Source organism: Mustelus asterias, chromosome 19, assembly GCF_964213995.1.
Source record: "Mustelus asterias chromosome 19, sMusAst1.hap1.1, whole genome shotgun sequence".
Lineage (NCBI taxonomy): Eukaryota > Metazoa > Chordata > Chondrichthyes > Carcharhiniformes > Triakidae > Mustelus > Mustelus asterias.
The window spans coordinates 14,750,473-14,769,170 of NC_135819.1; the positions used below are offsets into that span (position 1 = coordinate 14,750,473).

General features: G+C 45.4%; 1 protein-coding gene across 1 annotated transcript in view; it reads left to right on the forward strand.

The window, feature by feature from the left end:
• Positions 1–3,635: 3,635 nt before the first annotated feature.
• The window catches only part of LOC144507637 (uncharacterized), a 66,315-nt gene continuing 51,252 nt past the window's right edge, over positions 3,636–18,698 (forward strand). The window contains exons 1-4 of the mRNA XM_078234794.1: positions 3,636–3,892; positions 12,352–12,453; positions 16,422–16,625; positions 18,497–18,591. Coding sequence (XP_078090920.1) covers positions 3,805–3,892; positions 12,352–12,453; positions 16,422–16,625; positions 18,497–18,591 — 489 coding nt within the window. The 5' untranslated portion in view covers positions 3,636–3,804. The remainder of the gene's footprint in view (positions 3,893–12,351; positions 12,454–16,421; positions 16,626–18,496; positions 18,592–18,698) is intronic.

Genomic DNA, 18,698 nt, shown 5'->3' on the forward strand with positions numbered 1-18,698 from the left:
GTCTGCACGTTCTCCCTGTGTCTTTCTGGGTTTCTTCTGGGTGCTCCGGTTTCCTCCCACGCTCCAAAGATGCGCAGGATTACAGGAGTAGGTGGATTGGCCATGCTAAATTGCCCCTTAGTGTCCCAAAATATGTAGGTTGAGATGGATTAGCCATGTAAATGTGTGGGGTTACGGACAAAGGGTGATAGAAAGTACCTGGGTAAGGTACTCTGGCAGAGAGGATCGGCACAGTAAGAAGTCTCACAACACCAGGTTAAAGTCCAACAGGTTTATTTGGTAGCAAATACCATAAGCTTTCGGAGCGCTGCCCCTTTGTCAGATGGAGTGAAAATCTGTTCTCCAACAGTGCACAGAGACACAGAAATCAAGTTACAGAATACTAATTAGAATGCAAATCTCTACAGCCAGCCAGGTCTTAAAGGTACAGATAATGTGGGTGGAGGGAACATTAAACACAGGTTAAAGAGATGTGTATTGTCTCCAGACAGAACAGCTAATAAGATTCTGCAAGATCAGGGGGAAAGCTGTGGGGGTTACTGATAATGTGACATAAATCCAACATCCCGGTTTAGGCCGTCCTCATGTGTGCGGAACTTGGCTATCAGTTTCTGCTCAGCGACTCTGCGCTGTCGTGTGTCGTGAAGGCCGCCTTGGAGAACACTTACCTGTAGATCAAGGCTGAATGCCCGTGACTGCTGATCGGTGCAGACTCGATTGGCCAAATGGCCTCCTTCTGCATTGTAGGATTTCTATGATTCTTGTATCTGGCAGCTCATCCAAAAGACAAAAATGATTAAAGTTTAATTATTATTGTCACAAGTAGGCTTACATTAACACTGCAATGAAGTTACTGTGAAAATCCCCTTGTCGCCACACTGTTCAGGTACACTGAGGGAGAATTTAGCACAGCCAATGCACCCAACCAGCACGTCTTTCTGACTGTGGGAGGAAACCGGAGGAAACCCTCGCAGACACGGGGAGAACGTGCAGACTCCGCTCAAACAGTGACCCAAGCTGGGAATCGAACCCGGGTCCCTGGCGCTGTGAGGCAGCAGTGTTAACCCACTGTGCCACTGTGCCACCCACACGAGTTATGCAGAATGCCCCAGTGAGACAAACTGCAAGTGACTCAAGAAACTCAACACCATCCAGGACATAACTTCCCACTTGATCAGCAAGTTAAGCTCCACCACTGCCTTCCTGCCTCCAACACTGATGTACCACGGCCGCGGTATATAGTGACTAGGGCAGCATGGTGGCACAGTGGTTAGCACTGCTGCCTCACAGCACCAGGGACCCGGGTCTGATACCCGGCTTGGGTGACTGTGTGGAGTCTGTACGTTCTCCCCGTGTCTGCGTGGGTTTCCTTTGATTGCTGCTCCCACAGTCCAAAAATGTGCAAATGAGGTTGATTGGCCATGCTAACTTGCCCCTTAGTATCAAGGGGATTGGTAGGGTAAATATATGGGGTTACGGAATAGGGCCTAGATGGGATTGTGGTCGGTGCAGGCTCAATTGGCCAAATGGCCTCCTTCTGCACTGTAGTGAATATATGATTCTCTACTCCAGGGTCAGTACTTTGAGGAATGGCCTGTTAAATTGCATGTTAATATGCTGGAAAATGTGCAGAAATTGCTTTGGTGCATTTTCCAGCCGGCTCAATGCGATGTGCATGTCTGTGTGTGTGTGTGTGTCCATGTTGCATTTTGCAAATTGTAGCATTTTCTCAGTTTGAAAATGCCTCCCTCCTGCGTTCCTATGTACTCCAGGGTCAGTACCTTGAGAAATGTCAGGGCAAAAGCAGTATCATTTTTAAAAAATGCACCTCTACAATTTATATTTCAAATGAAGCTACCACCACCAAATGTTTTTAAAAGTTGAAGCTAATACGACTACAGCTCCAGGGACCTGGATTCGATTCCCAGTTTGGGCCTTTGTCTGTGTGGAGTTTGCACGTTCTCCCCGCGTCTGTGTGGGTTTCCTCCGGGTGCTCCGGTTTCCTCCCACAGTCCAAAAATGTGCAGGTTAGGTGAATTGGCCATGCTAAATTCTCCCTCAGTGTTACCCAAACAGGCGCCGGAGTGTGGTGACTAGGGGATTTTCACAGTAACTGCATTGCAGTGTGAATGGAAGCCTACTTGTGACTAATAAATAAAACTAATTGGGCGGCACGGTGGCACAGTGGTTAGCACTGCTGCCTCACAGCGCCAGGGACTCGGGTTCGATTCCCGGCTTGGGTCAGTGTCTGTATGGAGTTTGCATGTTCTCCCCGTGTCTGTGTGTGTTTCCTCAGGGAGCTCCGGTTTCCTCCCACAGTCCAAAGATGTGCTGGTTAGGTGAATTGGCCATGCTAAATTCTCCCTCAGTTTACCCGAACAGACGCCGGAGTGTGGCGACTAGGAGATTTTCACAGTAACTGCATTGCAGTGTTAATGTAAGCCTTACTTGTGACTAATAAATGGAACTAATACGGTGGCACAGTGGTTAGCACTGCTGCCTCACAGTGCCAGGGACCTGGGTTCAATTCCCGGCTTGGGTCACTGTGTGGAATTTGCACATTCTTTTCGTATCTGTGTGGGTTTAGACCAGAATTGGGCATGGTAACTTGCCCCTTAGTGTCCAAAGATGTACTGGTTAGGTGGATTGGCTATGCTAAATTGCTCCTTAGTGTCCAAAGATGTACTGGTTAGGTGGATTGGCCATGCTAAATTGCCCCTTAGTACCCAAAGATGTGCAGGTTCGGTGGATTGGCTGTGCTAAATTGCCCCTTAGTGTGTAAAGATGTACTGGTTAGGTGGATTGGCCATGCTAAATTGCCCCTTAGTGTCCAAAGATGCACGGGTTAGGTGGATTGGCTATGCTAAATTGCCCTTTAGTGTCAGGGGGACTAGCTCGGGTAAGTGCATAGGGATAGGGCCTGGGTGGGATTGTGGTCGGTGTAGACTCAATGGGCTGAATGGCCTCCTTCTGCACTGTAGGGTTTCTATAATACCACTAGATCATTTAAAAAAAAAAGAGTTTATCTCTACAATTTTAATTTCAATGTTAAATTGCATGTTAATCAGCTGGAAAATGTGCAGAAATAGCTTTCCAGCACTTTCCAGCAGGCTAAGTGCTATGTCCATGTTTTTGGGGGGTCTGTCTGTGTCCATGTTGCATTGTCCCTGGTTTTGAAAAAAAATGTCCCTTGTGACCTAATCTGACTGACAGCCGGGCCGACTAATCAGAGGCGGCGGGGTAGGGAGAGGGGCGGGGCCCGGGAAAAGGGGGCGGGACCCCGCCGCCGCCGCCCCGCAAGCCGCCTGAACATGTGGTCGATGCCCATTGGCCGGAGCCTGGCGCCGCCATGACGTCCCCGCGCGGCCAATCAACGTCGGCCATCTGGGCAGCCCGCGCGCAACCTAACCTGCTGGCTTCACCCCCTCCCCGGGCGCGGGGAGGGGCGGGGGGAGGGAGGAGGACGTTTGTGAGTGACAGCCAGAGTGACCAATCAGGAGTGGGAAAAATCACCCGCAGTGCCGGGCGCGACCAATCAGCGGGCAGGGAGGAGGGGAGGGCGGGACAAGGCCGACTATGAAGTTTGAGTGACGCGCACGGTATAAAAGCATCCGTGGCGGGGGGGAAGCTGCCTCAGTGCTGGTGCTTTCAGTTGTGTCAAGAGGTGCCTTGATGGTCTTGAGGTGTTGTGTTTAATATTTAAAAAAAAAACCCTTTCCAGAGGAAGGGAAAAAAACAGAATAACAAAAGTAATTTAAACCAGGAAAAGTAGTTTAAAAAAAAAAGTCCCCCCCCAGCTGAAAGATGAAGACCAGGTTGCTGCTTTGCCTGCTGGCTGCCCTGGCAGCTGCAGACCCCTCAGTGTATTTTAAGGAGGAATTTTCTGATGGAGGTGAGTTGTCCTTGTCTGGTTTGGGGAGGGGAGGGGGGTCAGAAAGAAGGCCTTCCTTCCAGCAAAATAACCCCCTCCCAAGATGATGGCATCTGCAGTAAATTTTAATCCATAGAATTGTAAATGCTGGATCAATCCAGATTAAATGTGTGTGTATAGGGGGTTAAAAGAGGGAAGAATGTGTTTTTTTCTCTTCAACTTTTAGAAAAAAAATAAGATCTGGTGGTAATAGCCCCCCCATTTTGGCATTAAGATGGTGAAAGGTTAAACATGATCTGGTGGACATCCCAGTTAAAATGGGGAGGGGGAACCTTTTTAAAAACCTAGTGGTATATTAGCTTCAACTTTTTTTTAAAGAGGTGGGTTATATAGCTTTATCTGGAATTAAAATGAACTGGTGGTGGGTGAAAACTTAATTTGGAATTAAAATGGTTAAGAGGTGAACTTTTTCCAAATGATCTAGTGGTATATTGGCTTCCCATTTTAAAAAAAATATGGGTATAGCTTTATCTGGAATTAAAATGAACTGGTGGTGGGTGAAAACTTATCTGAAGTTAAAATGGTTAGAGGTGACATTTTAAAAAAATTATCTAGAGGTATTAGTTCCAATTTAAATGGTGGGTAATAGCTTTATCTGGAATTGAAATGATCTGGTGGGTGCAAACTCTGGAGTTAAAATGGTTAGAGATGAACTATTTTAAAAAATCTGATGGTAATAACTTCATTTGAAATTAACATGGTACAGGTTTCAAATGATCTGGTGGTGCAGTAGTTTTGATTTTTAAAATTTAAAATGGTAAGAAGTAAACTTGAGTGGTAGTAGCTTAATCTGAAATTAAACTGGTTAGAGGTGAACTTTTCTTCAATATCTGGTAATTGCCTCACTTGAAATTAAAATGGGAGAAGTTTAAAATTTATCTGGTGGTGTAATAGCTTGATTTTAAAATGGTAAGAGGTGAGCTTTTTAAATGATCTAGTGGTTTTAGCTTCATCTGAAACTAAATTGTAGAGATGAACTTTTAAAATAAGGCTGTGATGGCTTCATCTGAACTTAAAATGGTAGAGGTGAGTTAAACTTTGTTTCACTTTCTTTTTCACTCTTGTATTAAAAGAAATGAGAGCTCCAATGAAAATTCTGCTGCTTTTTGTTGAATTTTTTTTGTCTTGGCAATTGCTAAGCTGTAGTTAATGGTGCCCCCGCTCCCCATTCTAAAATCTGTCTTGTGTATAGTTGCCCTGAATGAGCACTTCTGTATTCCTACATGTGCTAGAACCTTAAAAGGACTTAAAGTATTTTTCTTAATGTTTAAATCTAAAAATTACCGTTGAGGCAAGTGATGTATTTGGAACTATACATTTAAAAACTAACTTTTTGTTAAATCCTAATTACTCACCTTTAATGGAGTGAGTTTCCTTGCTAACACCTGAGTTTTGGAAGCGCTCAGTCCACAGGTGTGTCTGTCTTTTATCCATTCAGTTTTTTAAAGTTTGGGATCATGTCAAAATGTGGAGAAGTTGGAATGTATTCCTCCAGCCATGTGAGGTGGTTGTTTGGAATACATGCTGTCATTCTAAAAAATGTGCTGCTTGTATTTCCTTGTTCTGGTCTTTTGGCTCGCCAGAAGGAATTAAAATACATCCCTGTTTCACAAAAACATCAATTTAATTTTTTTATTTGTTGGAGATGGTGGGGTTCGCAGGATAGTGAAGTTGCGATGCCATGTGAATGGGTAAGTATGGGTGGCAGGCCTTTCATAATTTTCCAGCCCCTGCATATTAAACAGTTGACAATGGAGTAAGGTGAAGTAACTCAAACTTGTGACTATTGTTTGAGGTCAACTATCTGATCTGGCTTGGTTCGTGGGGGGAAAATTGAAACTATTTCAGGTTTTCCCTGATGATCCAATCTGTCAAAAGGTGTTGCATGCAGTTCTGGACCTAAGATGAGCTCTCCTGTCCAAGTAGCTAATCTTAGCTGGGTGACCGAGGATTGCCTTGGATGGGTGGAGAAGGGAAGTTGGCCACTATCTAGCCTTTGAGCACCATTTAGTGCCTCCTGCAAAGCGGTTCAGATTCGGTTGAGTTTTGCCATTGCTCTACCTTCGCTGCCTCCTTCTCCTGTCCAAAAGCCTGAAGACACGTAGTATGTAGGGTTGCACAAGCAAACTGCCATGTTGTGAAATACATGCTGGCTGTGGAACTTTGTCAAACCAAGTAGGGAACTGATGTCGTTGTCTGGAAGTAGGAAAGAAATCCTGATTTATGGATAGCATGACTTTAAGATTTTACTGAGGTTTTCCTCCAATTTCTGTGTTTGACTTACAAATTCACTTTAGTGTTGTACTTGGAATTCCTTGGTGTTAATGCTGCTTGCCTTGTTTTGGAATACAACCTGCTCCATCATAGCCCTGTCCTCCTACGGATGAGTAAGGCAAAGAGAGGGTTATTCCCCTCTTCACTGCGAACCATGTGTACTTGTGCCTCATTTAAAAAAAAAAGTGTTTGGGGACAGCACAGTGGTTAACACTACTGCCTCAGCGCCAGGGACCTGGATTTGATTCCTGGCTTGGGTCAGTGTCTGTGTGGATTTCCTCTGGGTGCTCCAGTTTCCTCCCACAGTTCAAAGATTGTAGAATTCCTACAGTACACGAGGCCATTTGGCCCATTGAGTCTGTACCAATAACAAATCCACCCTATCCCTGTAACCCCACCAATTTACCCTGCAATGCCCCCTCCCCCCCCAGAAACTAGTCAATTTAGCATGGCCAATCAACCTAACCCGCACGTCTTTGGATGGATGTGTGGGTTAGGTGGATTGGCCATGCTAAATTCCCCGTTAGTGTCAGGGGGGGCTAGCTAGGGTAAATGTATGGGGATAGGGCCTGGGTGGGGTTGTGGTCAGTGCAGACTCGATAGGCCGAATGGCCTCCTTCTACACTGTCTGATTCTATGAAACATTGCAAGATACTTTTCGTTATTTGTTGGATTATTTTAAAGTGAAAGTTGGAGGCAAGTGCCCAAAGATTTAGGAGGTGGGAGTGGTGACAAGTTTTTCTTTCTTGAAGAAATTCTAGAGCTTGAGGCTAAAACATGTGGGATTTGTTCCAAAGTGCCGTGTGAGAGATCCGGTACTAAAGGTGGCTGAAGGGAAGTCGGGGAAATACTGGGAGAACATAAATTGGTGATCGGGAATGACTTGCTGAATGTGAAACCAGAAATCCTCGCTCAGACGCACTATAAAACATCTGGCCTTGATCAATTTTGCAAGCTTGAACTGAAGCGAAATGTAGTTGGCTGTGGAAAATGACTAGTATTTTGGATTGAGATGACCTAATGTAGGTGAGCACACGACCAGTTCATTGAGGAACAGCATGAAGGATGTTTGTTTAGGGTAAGTCAGGCTTTAAGTGTTTACAAGAATAAAACCTCGGGGAAAGGAATTCTTCAAATTCCTATACTCTGTAAACTATTTTTTTTTTCTTCCCCCTCTCGAGTCTGCATTGCAGAATTAACAAAGCAAACCAGTTCCTTAGTTGAAAATAGTACACTGCTGCTGGAACTGGATCTTGGGAAGAGTGAGCGGCTGTTAGTCTCTCCCCATGTTTCCCCTCTCTCGGCAGAAATGTCCTGACCTAAGTATTTGCTTCCGTTGAAAGCTTTCGGTTGTTACGTGAGGGCAAAGATTGGTGCCAAGGCCCCTCCCCCTAATGAAAGATATTGTTGTGATCTTATTTCGTAGACTGGGAAAGTCATTTCCAGATTTGTTTCTTCTGCGGTAGTATTTAGTGCTGATGGTGCTAAATTTTCTATACATTCTTCCAGAGCTAGTTAACAGACAGGGATAGGTGTATGACCATAGTGTCGTTCTGTTGTGCAGCTTTAAACAAAAAAAGGCTTTAATTTTAAAATTGTAGTGATACAGCCAGCACTTCACTGTTCTTGCCTCGATGCTATTAAAAGTGAGTTTGTGTGTTTGGCTGGCTAGATGTTAACCCAATGACTGCAGGTGTAAGTACTCTTGAATGAAGGCCTCTTTTGCTCCCATAACTGCACCAAGTGTTTTCATGGCTGGAGCTTGCCCGCCTTTAAAAGCCAAAGAGAAATACTTGTGGGGAGGCAGCGGTGTAGTCACAATCCAGAGATCCCAGTGACGTGCTCGGAGGACCATACTTTGAATCCCACCAGATGGTGAAATTTGAACAGAATAAAAATCTGGAATTAGAAGTCTCTAATATTGACTGTGAAACCACTGTCGATTGTTGTGGAAACCCATCTGGTTGTACAAGATATTAGGTAGGCCACACTTGGGAATACTGTGTACATACAGTTCTGGTCACCCTATTATAGAAAGGATATTATTAAACTGGGAAGACAGTTGCATCTGGTTCACTAATGCTGCTTTAGGGAAGGAAATCTGCCATCCTTGACCAGCCTGGTCTACATGGGACTCCAGCAATGTGGTTGACTCTCAACTGCCCTCTGAAATGGCCTCTGTTCAAGGGCAGTTAGGGATGGGGCGCAAATGCTGGTCCAGCCAGCGGCTTCCACACTCCATGAATGAATAAAAAGGTGCTGGAAGTGTGACATAAGCTCACAGATCAGGCAGTGACTGAAGAGAGAAACAGTTGATGGGTGATCTCCATCCAGTCTGACTTAACGCACCGTCTTCACAGAAGTGGGCTGATGGGCTTTTGGAATTTTATTAATGATGCTTTTTAAGATGACCCCTCCCACCCCCTTGAAATCAGATACTTGCTTTGAACACCTGCCTTCACTGTATGGGTTATTGACTTATAAGCCCCATTTTACCTGGACCTGTGTTTTCTACTGGACCACAGGCCATGCACGTGATGGGAATAAGCATAAACCATACACTCCTACTCCGTATTCATATACAGCCCATTGAACCTGCCCTGTCGTCATTTTTATATTGAACCTGGTAAACTAGTCTTGAATGAAGTTATTTTAAAACTCAAACGACAGCTTTTTTGTTTTATTTTAGTGTCAGAAGTAGGCTGTCATTAACATTGCAATGAAGTCACTGTGAAAATCCCCTAGTTGCCACACTCTGGCACCTGTTCGGGCACACTGTGGGAGAATTTAGCACGGCCAATGAACTCTAACCAGCACGTCTTTCGGACTGTGGGAGTAAACCAGAGCATCTGGATTAAACCCACGCAGACTCCACACAGACAGCGAACCAAGCCGGGAAGCAAACCTGGGTCCCTGGTGCTGAGGCAGTGGTGCTAACAGGACAGGTGTCCGTTCCAAAGAGTGCGCACACATAGTTCTCATCAATCATCTTGCCCTATCTCTAGGGTATAACCCAGAAGTGAGGGGTGAACGAACATGCGTCAGTTGCTCCTTTAAAGGATACAGCAGATGGGGCTGTCCTTGGAATCCCTCAAATCGTTGTCCCCCTAGTTGTAAGGCTGTTGTATATCAGGCCAAAATTACAACCTCCTTCACTTTAAAACCATGTGCCAAGTTTACAGCAGGGTTAGTTTATATAGCACAATCTTCCCTGCTTTGCATGAGGCTTTGAAGTATTGCCAATTGAGTAGCCGCTTGCTGTGTGCATACTGGTCCTGGTAAATTACCAGTATTTCAAGGGCTCCCCATCTGCTTTAATCTCCCAGTGAGTGAATGGGATCAATGCAACAAAACAATTATGTATTTTTTTTTTTGCTTTGCTTCCTATTGTGACTTTTTTTTGCCAGAGTTGCAGGAATCTTAAAGATCTGTTGGGTGGCTTTAATCAGATAGTGGACATTTCCTGTCCACATTTAAATCTTCTCTTGTGGCACAACCAAGAACTGCTTTTATTAACCAGTTTCTGATGACCGCCCCTAAAAGTCTCTGGTTTCCTCCCACCGTCTGAAAGATGTGCTGGTTATAGGTGCTAAATTCTCCTTCAGGGTATCTGAACAGGTGCCGGAGTGTGACGACTCAGGGATTTTCACAATAATTTCATTGCAGTGTTAACGTAAGCCTGCTTGTGACTAAATGTTTCTCTCTCCTCGGATGCTGTGTGACTTGCTGAGTATTTCCAGCATTTTCTGTTTTACGTTTTCAGATTTCCAGCTTCTGCCATAGTGTTTTTTAAAAACTAATTCATTGGTGTTTGGGCTACATAAACCTCATGGCTGGTTAATTTGGCATTTTTGAAGATCACCAGTGTGGTTACTGATGCCCTACAGTGCCAGAGACCCGGGTTCAATTCCTGGCTCGGGTCACGGTCTGTGCAGAGTCTGCACGTCCTCCCCATGTCTGCGTGGGTTTCCTCCGGGTGCTCTGGTTTCCTCCCATAGTCTGAAAGATGTGCTGGTTAGGTGGATTGGCCGTGTTAAATTCTCCCTCGGTGTACCCGAACACTTGTGACACTAGGCCAGCATTCATGGCCCCTTGAGTAAGTGGCGGTGAGCTCAGTCCAAAGATGTGTGGGTTAGGTTGATTGGCCATGCTTAAAATAAAATTGCCCTTAGTGTCCTGAGATGTGTAGGTTAGAGATTAGTGGGTAAATATGTAGGGATATGGGGGTAGGGCCTGGGTGGGATTGTGGTCGGTGCAGACTCGATGGGCCAAATGGCCTCTTTACTGTAGGGTTTCTTTCTGAGCTGCTGCCTTGAACTGTTGCACTCCTTGCGGTGTAGGTACACCCACAGTGCCAGTGTGTGGCGACTAGGGGATTTTTCACAGTAACTTCATTGCTGTGTTACTGTAAGCCTACTTGTGACTAAATAAATAAACTTAACGTCTATACAAAAGGGAACTCTTGTGGCTTTTGAAGCATTAATTTGGTATTTTCCAATGCTCACTGTCCAGCACTTAACTTTTATGCTTTTTGTTTTAAAACATTGATGCATTTCCAATACTTTTCTCCAGTGAAACAATGGTGTGGTTCTCCCTCCCGACCAACCAATATCCTTGCCAGCTAATGCCTTTAGGGATGTTGAATCCCTATTATTGAGAGTTGCTGGTCACCTTTTCATGGCATCTCTGTCCAAGCAGCCACTATTCACCAGGGAACACCATGGCAAACTAATTATCCCCACAAGGCATCACAGCTGAGCCTGCTTTTGTTGTGGCAGAGAGATCAACTTGTGCCTGTGCAGTAGGAAGTCGTGGGGAAATGATTGCAAAGGGAGCTTGGAGGGAATATTTCTGTCTGCTTCGCCCAGGGAGACACATTCCAAGCTGCGATTCGGCATCAAGCCGTCCTCATGGGTTGCATATTTTGGATAAAACTCAGACGTTGGAAAGCCTCTTGGCTATTTTAAATCATCAGTCGTTATTTTCTCACTACTTCTAAATCAGTTGGGAATTATACAGTTTTGTGGGTAATTCACACTTTATTTCATTATAATCAAATAATGCAACTTGTGTACCTTTTTTTTCTTGTTTTAAGAATGAGATTTAATTGAGACATGGGTGACAGTGGTTAGCACTGCTGCCTCACAGCACCAGGGACCCGGGTTCAATTCCAGCCTCTGGCCACTGTCTGTGTGGAGTTTGCACATTCTCCCCCGTGTCAGTGTGGGTTTCCTCCGGGTGCTCTGGTTTCCTCCCACAGTCCAAAGATGTGTGGGTTAGGTTGATTGGCCATGCTGAAATTGATTCTAGTGTCAGGGGATTAGCAGGGTAAATATGTGGGGCTAGGGGTGTAGGGCCTGAGTGGGATTGTGGGTGGTGCAGACTTGATGGGACCAAATGGCCTCCTTCTGCACTGTAGGGATTCTATGAACATATTCATTTCTGGGGCTGGACAGACTAGATGCAGACGCTTTGGTTGTTTCCTGGGTAGGGGGAGTGTTCTGAAACAAAAGGTCACAGTTGGGGTGGGGCTGGGGGGGGAGGGGGGCGGTGGAGGAGGAGTTCTGGAACAAGGGGTCACAGTCTCAGAATATGGGGTAGTCCATTTAGGACTAAAACGAGGAGTAACTTCACTCCAAGAGTATTGAACCTGTGGAATTCTCTCCTGCACAAGGCCATGGAGGCCTAGTCCCTGAATATATTTAAGGAAGAAATCTCTGGAATCTACAGGTGTCCAGGAGTGTGGTGTTGAGAGAGAGATCAGTCATGATCTTGTTGAATGGTGGACCAGGCTCAATAAGCTAAATAGCTTACTCATTTGTTTCTAATCTGGTTGGCCAAATTTTGGCACAAAATAATTTTTATCCTGGAATGGTTGCTGTAAAAATGCAAACTAGGTGTGCTGGTTATTGGTGTCAATTTCTCCCATGTAACTACATAGGAGTCGTGACTAACAGCTTCGTACAACGGGAGAATCCTATTGAGACGCCACCTGGAAGCTTGACAAAATGGTGGTGATGGGTAATGGATTCCATGGGCACTTTCTTTTAGCTTGGTTTCACTGTAAAGCCATTTTCTGTTGTCTTTGGGTCTTTATTCTTTTTGCATTTTACAATGTAGCTGTCTTTTTTTGTCTTGTGCAACAGATGCCTGGACACAACGATGGGCCGAATCAAAGCACAAGTCCGACTACGGAAAGTTCAAGCTGACTTCTGGCAAATTTTACGGGGACTCCGAGAAAGATCAAGGTAGGGGAATTCTCCCCACCCCACTGTTGATTTTAAAAAAAACTCCTGATGGAATGTTGTTCTCCGGGGGGGGGGGGGGGGGGGGGGGGGCAGGCAGTGGTTCAGGGAGGGTTGTGGGGGGGGGGGGGTGGTGGTGGTGGCAGTGGTTAGCACTGCTGCCTCACAGCGCCAGGGACCCTGATTCAATTCCAGCCTTGGGTGACTGTTCATGTGGAGTGTGTTCTTCCCATGTCTGTGTGGCTTTTGTCCGGGTGCTCCAGTTTCCTCCACGTCCAAAGATGTGCAGATTAGGTGGATTGGCCATGCTAAATTGCCCCTTGGTGTCCAAAGATGTGTAGGTTTGGGGGATTAGTAGGGTAAATAGGTGGGGTTATGGGAATAGAGTCTGGGTAGGATGCTCTTGGAGAGTTGGTGCGGACATGATGGGCTGAATGGCCTGCTTCTGCACAGTAAGGATTCTATGACTCCTGTGATTTTTATCTCTAGTTGTGATTAAAATGTGGGCTCCTGTACATTATCACTAAGGCTGCCCCCAAGTATTAAATATTTTCAACTAATTATTTTCCTTGTAGGGCAGCCACATTCCCTCTCTCCCTTTCTTTCTCCCCCCCCACCTGACTCGCGCCTTCATTCTATCCCCTGTGTAGGATGACTTTAGTCTCGATGCTAAATGACCCAATTTGGCCCTTGGCATTTCAGATGTTTGGTTTTTTTTAATTCCTTAAGGGAAGTAATGGAAGAAAGACATGCAAAAATAAATCCAACGCTCCCTTGTGTCTTAGTCTGACTTAGTGTGGGACTGAACCCTTGCATGATTCTACAGAGAAGACTGAAGCAGTTTGGTTGCTCTAGGGGGTTGGGCAAGTGATTGAATGGTTTTTTTAAAAAAAAATAGTTAAATGTGAAAGTTGGAAAGTATTTCAAGGCCGTATTGCATCAAAAGATCGAGATCATCAAAGATGGGCTTTCACTACAAGGCTTAATCTTCTGGCTTCTCAACTTCAGTATTTCCTTGTAATGTGCCCCGGGATGGCATTCATATGTGGCAGTATTATCGTGCCGGCTTTATGGTTGTGTATACCTGGACATAAAAACATTTGACTGGATTGACTCTCTCTCTCTCTCCAACCTGAAGGTTTCTAATTGAGTGCCATGTGACCAGGCTTGCTGGTAAGATCTAGATTGTGGTGGTTCTTCCTGCTATAGTTTCTCTTGACCTTCTGCGTTGCCTCTTTTCTCCTTGTATCACTTGTTTTCCCTAATTAAAGCTTCTGCCTCCATAGTTCCTCTTTTCCATTTAGAAAGAAAAATCTACCTATGGGTGGCACAGTGGTTAGTGCTGCTGCCTCACAGCCTGGATCACTGGTGTGGAGTTTGCATGTTTTCCCATGTCTGTAGGTTTCCTCCCACAGTCCAAAGACACATTAGGTGGTTTGGCCATGCTAAATTGTTACTTGGTGTTCTGGGATGTGTAGGTTAGAGGGATTAGCAGGGTAGGTATATGGGGTTACGGGCTAGGGCCTGGATGGTATTGTCAGTGCAGACAGTGTTGTGGGCGGCACGGTAGCACAGTAAGTTAGCACTGCTGCTTCACAGCTCCAGGGACCTGGGTTCGATTCCCGGCTCGGGTCAATGTATGTGTGGAGTTTGCACATTCTCGTGTCTGCGTGGGTTTCCTCCGGGTGCTCTGGTTTCCTCCCACAGTCCAAAGATGTGCGGGTTAGGTTGATTGGCCATGCTAAATTACCCTTGGTATCCCAGGATGCATAGGTTAGAGGGATTAGTGGGTAAATATGTGGGGATGTGTGGATAGGGCCTGGGTGGGACTGTGGTTGGTGCAGACGCAATGGGTCGAATGGCAGCCTCCTGCACTGTAGGGTTTCTATGATTCGATGATATTCGCTTCCCTCAGATTGCTGGTTTGGGGGGGAGGGGGGTCGTCAAGTCTGCACTGACCACAATCCCACCCAGGCCCTGTCTCCCTGACACTAGGGGGCAATTTAGCATGGCCAATCCACCTAACTCGCACATCTTTGGACAATTCATACACTCAGAAAGGGTTCCTCTTTCTGCTGACTGGAAGGTTGCAACCACTGACATCAGTGCTGTGACACATTGCAATGTCAGTTGGGGATTTGGCTTTGTAGTGAGCTCTGAGGAATCTTGAATGTCAGTGTTTAAAAACAAAAATCAGATTGGTCAATCTGATCTGAATCCCAACTCTTGCTGTGCATTGAAACAGGGAGAATTGACTGCTCACTCTGCCACTGACGCTCAGTAGCAGCAGTGTATACTATCTACAAGATGCACTGCAGCAATTCACCAAAGATCCTTAGACAGCACCTTCCAAACCCACGGCCACTTCCATCTCGAAGGACAAGGGCAGCAGATACATGGGGAACACCCACCCGCAAGTTCCCCTCCAAGCCACTCGCCATCCTGATTTGGGAATATATTGCCACTCCTTCACAGTCGCTGGGTCAAAATCCTGGAATTCCCTCCCTAATTGTGGGGCAGCCCACAGCACATGGATTGCAGTGTTTCAAGAAAGCAGCTTGAAGTGGGGAAGTCTGTACTCAAGTGGCCATAATGTTTTTAGAAAATATTAAAAAGTAATTCTATTTATCTTTTCACAAAGATAAATGAAACTCCAATTTAAAGCCTAATTTTATTTTCTAAACTAGTTTTGTTAAAAAACACATGAACAGTACAAAGACAGACATTAGACAGACACAATACTTCAGCCAAAGGGGGGTCTGGCGCTGCCATAGCACCTTGAGTTTCCTCCACGGATCTCCAACTATCTTGGATAATTATACAAGTTGGTTATCTTGGATACATCCCAATAATTAACTTAAATGAAATCATGTTAATAATTAACTTGTCAATCTACTCATGACATTCTCAAACCAAATTATAATCTGGCATTTTAAATAATGGTTTATTTGTTCAGCTCGCCACCACCGTCTCGAGGACAACTAGAGATGGGCAATAAATGCTGGCCAGCCAGCAACGCTCATGTCTCAATGAATGAGAGAAATTCTGGGGTTGTGAATTGCAGTAAAAGCTTTCAAATACATAGAAACATAGAAAAACTACAGCACAAACAGGCCCTTCGGCCCACCAGTTGTGTCGAACACATCCCTACCTTCTAGGCCTACCTATAACCCTCCATCCTATTAAGCTCCATGTACTCATCCAGGAGTCTCTTAAAAGACCCTATTGAGTTCGCCTCCACCACCACTGACAGCAGCCGATTCCCCTCGCCCACCACCCTCTGTGAAAAACTTACCCCTAACATTTCCCCTGTACCTACCCCCCAGCACCCTAAACCTGTGTCCTCTCGTAGCAGACATTTCCACCCTGGGAAAAAGCCTTTGAGAGTCCACCTGATCTATGCCTCTCAACGTCTTATACACCTCTATTAGGTCTTCTCTCATCCTACGTCTCTCCAAGGAGAAAAGACCAAGCTCCCTCAGCCTATCCTCCTAAGGCATGCCACTCAATCCAGGCAACATCCTTGTAAATCTCCTCTGCACCCTTTCAATCTTTTCCACATCCTTCCTATAGTGAGGCGACCAGAACATGTAGCCATTACAAAATAAAAACCTGATTTTGAAAGCTGGTTGGGGTTGCTTTATGTTTAATGGTGACTGTGGCTCCCTGGATGTTACAAACTGCTTGAACTTTTCTATCATTCAGGGTAACACAGGCTCTTTGTCATAGCTGGAATGGGTTTCTGTTGGATCTGCTACTGGCTGCAGTTTGTAGTGGAAATGTAGGGAGATTTGAGAGATTATTGTAGCTGGACTCCTGAAACCAGCAGCTTTCCTCTGTCTTGTCATTGGTATTTATTGCTTGGACACAGTATGGGTTGGTTTAAAATTTCCCTTTTTTAAATATACAACTTGTGCTACTTTATTTAACCTCTTGTGCTCATTTTAGCTTCTATTTTTCCCTAATCCCAGGACTCCAGACAAGCGAGGATGCCAGATTCTATGCAATGTCTGCAAAGTTTGAGCCCTTCAGCAACGAGGGGAAAGCACTTGTCGTCCAATTCACGGTCAAGCATGAGCAGACCATCGACTGTGGAGGTGGATATGTGAAGGTCTTTCCATCTACCCTTGATCAGTTTGATATGCACGGAGACTCCAACTACAATATTATGTTTGGTAAGTTTTTTTTTTCGGGTTGAACCCTACATTTCATTTTGTTTTATTTACCCCCCCCCCCAGCACCTTCCTTAGCCTCACAACACCGAGGGAATGTGTGAAGAGGCAGTGTGGTCTCCCACTTGCCTGCAGGATGAGATTGGAAACCCAGCCCAGGGAAGGCTGAACTCCCTTCTAACCCACCTTGTGTTGTTCCGTACAATCCATACATTGTTCCATAGTGCAATCTTGGTTCTGTGCCACTCCTCAATGCAGCCATTTCTCATTGTGTGTGTGTGTATCAATCGGAGCTGCAAACTCCACCCCCTGGAGGGAGAAGGTTACCTGAATTGTACCCAGCCGTCACCCCCATAGGGGGAGAATGTTTCTCGCATTGTATCCATTCATCACTGTCCCTTGTGAGTTTGTGTACTTTATGCCTTGAGCGGTCGTTATTTGTGCACACTAAGTTTGTTCCTTGATCTATAATTACATACTCCCCAAGGATAAATCTTTAGTGTTATATTGTGCATCATCTGCATAATTGGTTGCCTCGATGTGTACCAGATCGATAAGGTTCCAATTTTACCCTGCCCTGCAGTTAATTTTTTAAACTGAAAAATTAGAGCAAATGAGATTACTGTGCAACAATTTGCAATGCTAGGGGAGCAATAACGTAACCCTTTGGGTGGCAGAGTGGTCAGCACTGCTGCCTCACAGCGCCAGGGACCCGGGTTCAATTCTGGCCTTGGGTCACTGTCTGTGTGGAGTTTGCACATTCTCCCCATGTCTGCGTGGGTTTCCTCCGGGTGCTCCGGTTTCCTCCCACACTCCAAAGATGTGCGGGTTAGGTGGATTGGCCATGTGAACTTGCTCCTTAGTGTCAGGGGGACTAGCTAGGGTAAATGGGTGAGGCTGTGGGGATGGGGCCTGGGCAGGATTGTGGTTGGTGCAGATGCAATTGGGCCTAATGGCCTCCTTCTGCATTGTAGCGTTTCTGAATATAGTACAGTACAGGAACAGGCCCTTCAGCCTGCAGTATTGTGCTGAACATGATGCCAAATTAAACTCATTCCTTCTGCCTGCCCTTTTTCCATATCCCTCTAATCCTTGCATTTTCATGTGCTTGTCTGAATACCCCTATCATATCTACCTGCACACTCCAGACATCTACCATTCACCTCCTTTGAACTTCCCCTCTTTAATTGAATGCCCCCCATATTAGACATTTCAATTCTTTGTGCACCCCCCCCCCACTGTACATTCTGACTCTCAACGCTATCTGTCATCTTTTTATAGGCTTCTATCAGGTCTCCCCTCGGCCTCTGCTGCTCCAGAGAAAACAACCCTAGTTTGTCCAGCCTCTCTTATAGCTCACACCCTCTACTCCAGGCAGCATCCTGATAAACTTCTTCTGCACCCTCTCCAAAGCATCCACACCCTTCCTGCAATGTGGCGACCATAATTAAATGCAATACTTGTGAGTGCAGCCCAACCAAAGTTTTATAAAGCTGCAACATGACATCCTGGCTCTCTTTGTATTCAATGCCCTGACCAATAAAGGCAAGCATGCCATACGCCACCTTTATTACTCTTATCTACTTGTGTGGCCACTTTCAGGCAGGTGTGGACTTGAACCCCAAGATCCCTCTACAGGAACAGGCCCTTCTGTGGGCTGGAGGGCTGCCATTAACTCTATACTTGCCTGTAACATTTGAGCTCAAGTGCTGTACCTCACGCTTGCCTGGATTAAACTCCATCTGCTTTTTCTCTGTCCATATCTGCAGCTGATCTATATCCAACTGTATCCTTTGACAACCTTATCATTGTAGAATATTGGAATATGTTGTATAGTGAGTGAGTCATTTTTTTTTTTGCTGTTGTAATTTCAGGTCCTGACATCTGTGGTCCAGGAACCAAGAAAGTCCACGTGATTTTCAATTACAAAGGGAAGAATCACTTGATTTCCAAGGATATTCGTTGCAAGGTGAGTAACTGCATAATGTACCAGGAATTACAGCAGCCATAACCTTAAAACAAGATGCTGAGAAATGTACATCAGGTCTGCCAGAGTCAAGAGGGAGGGGGAGAGAC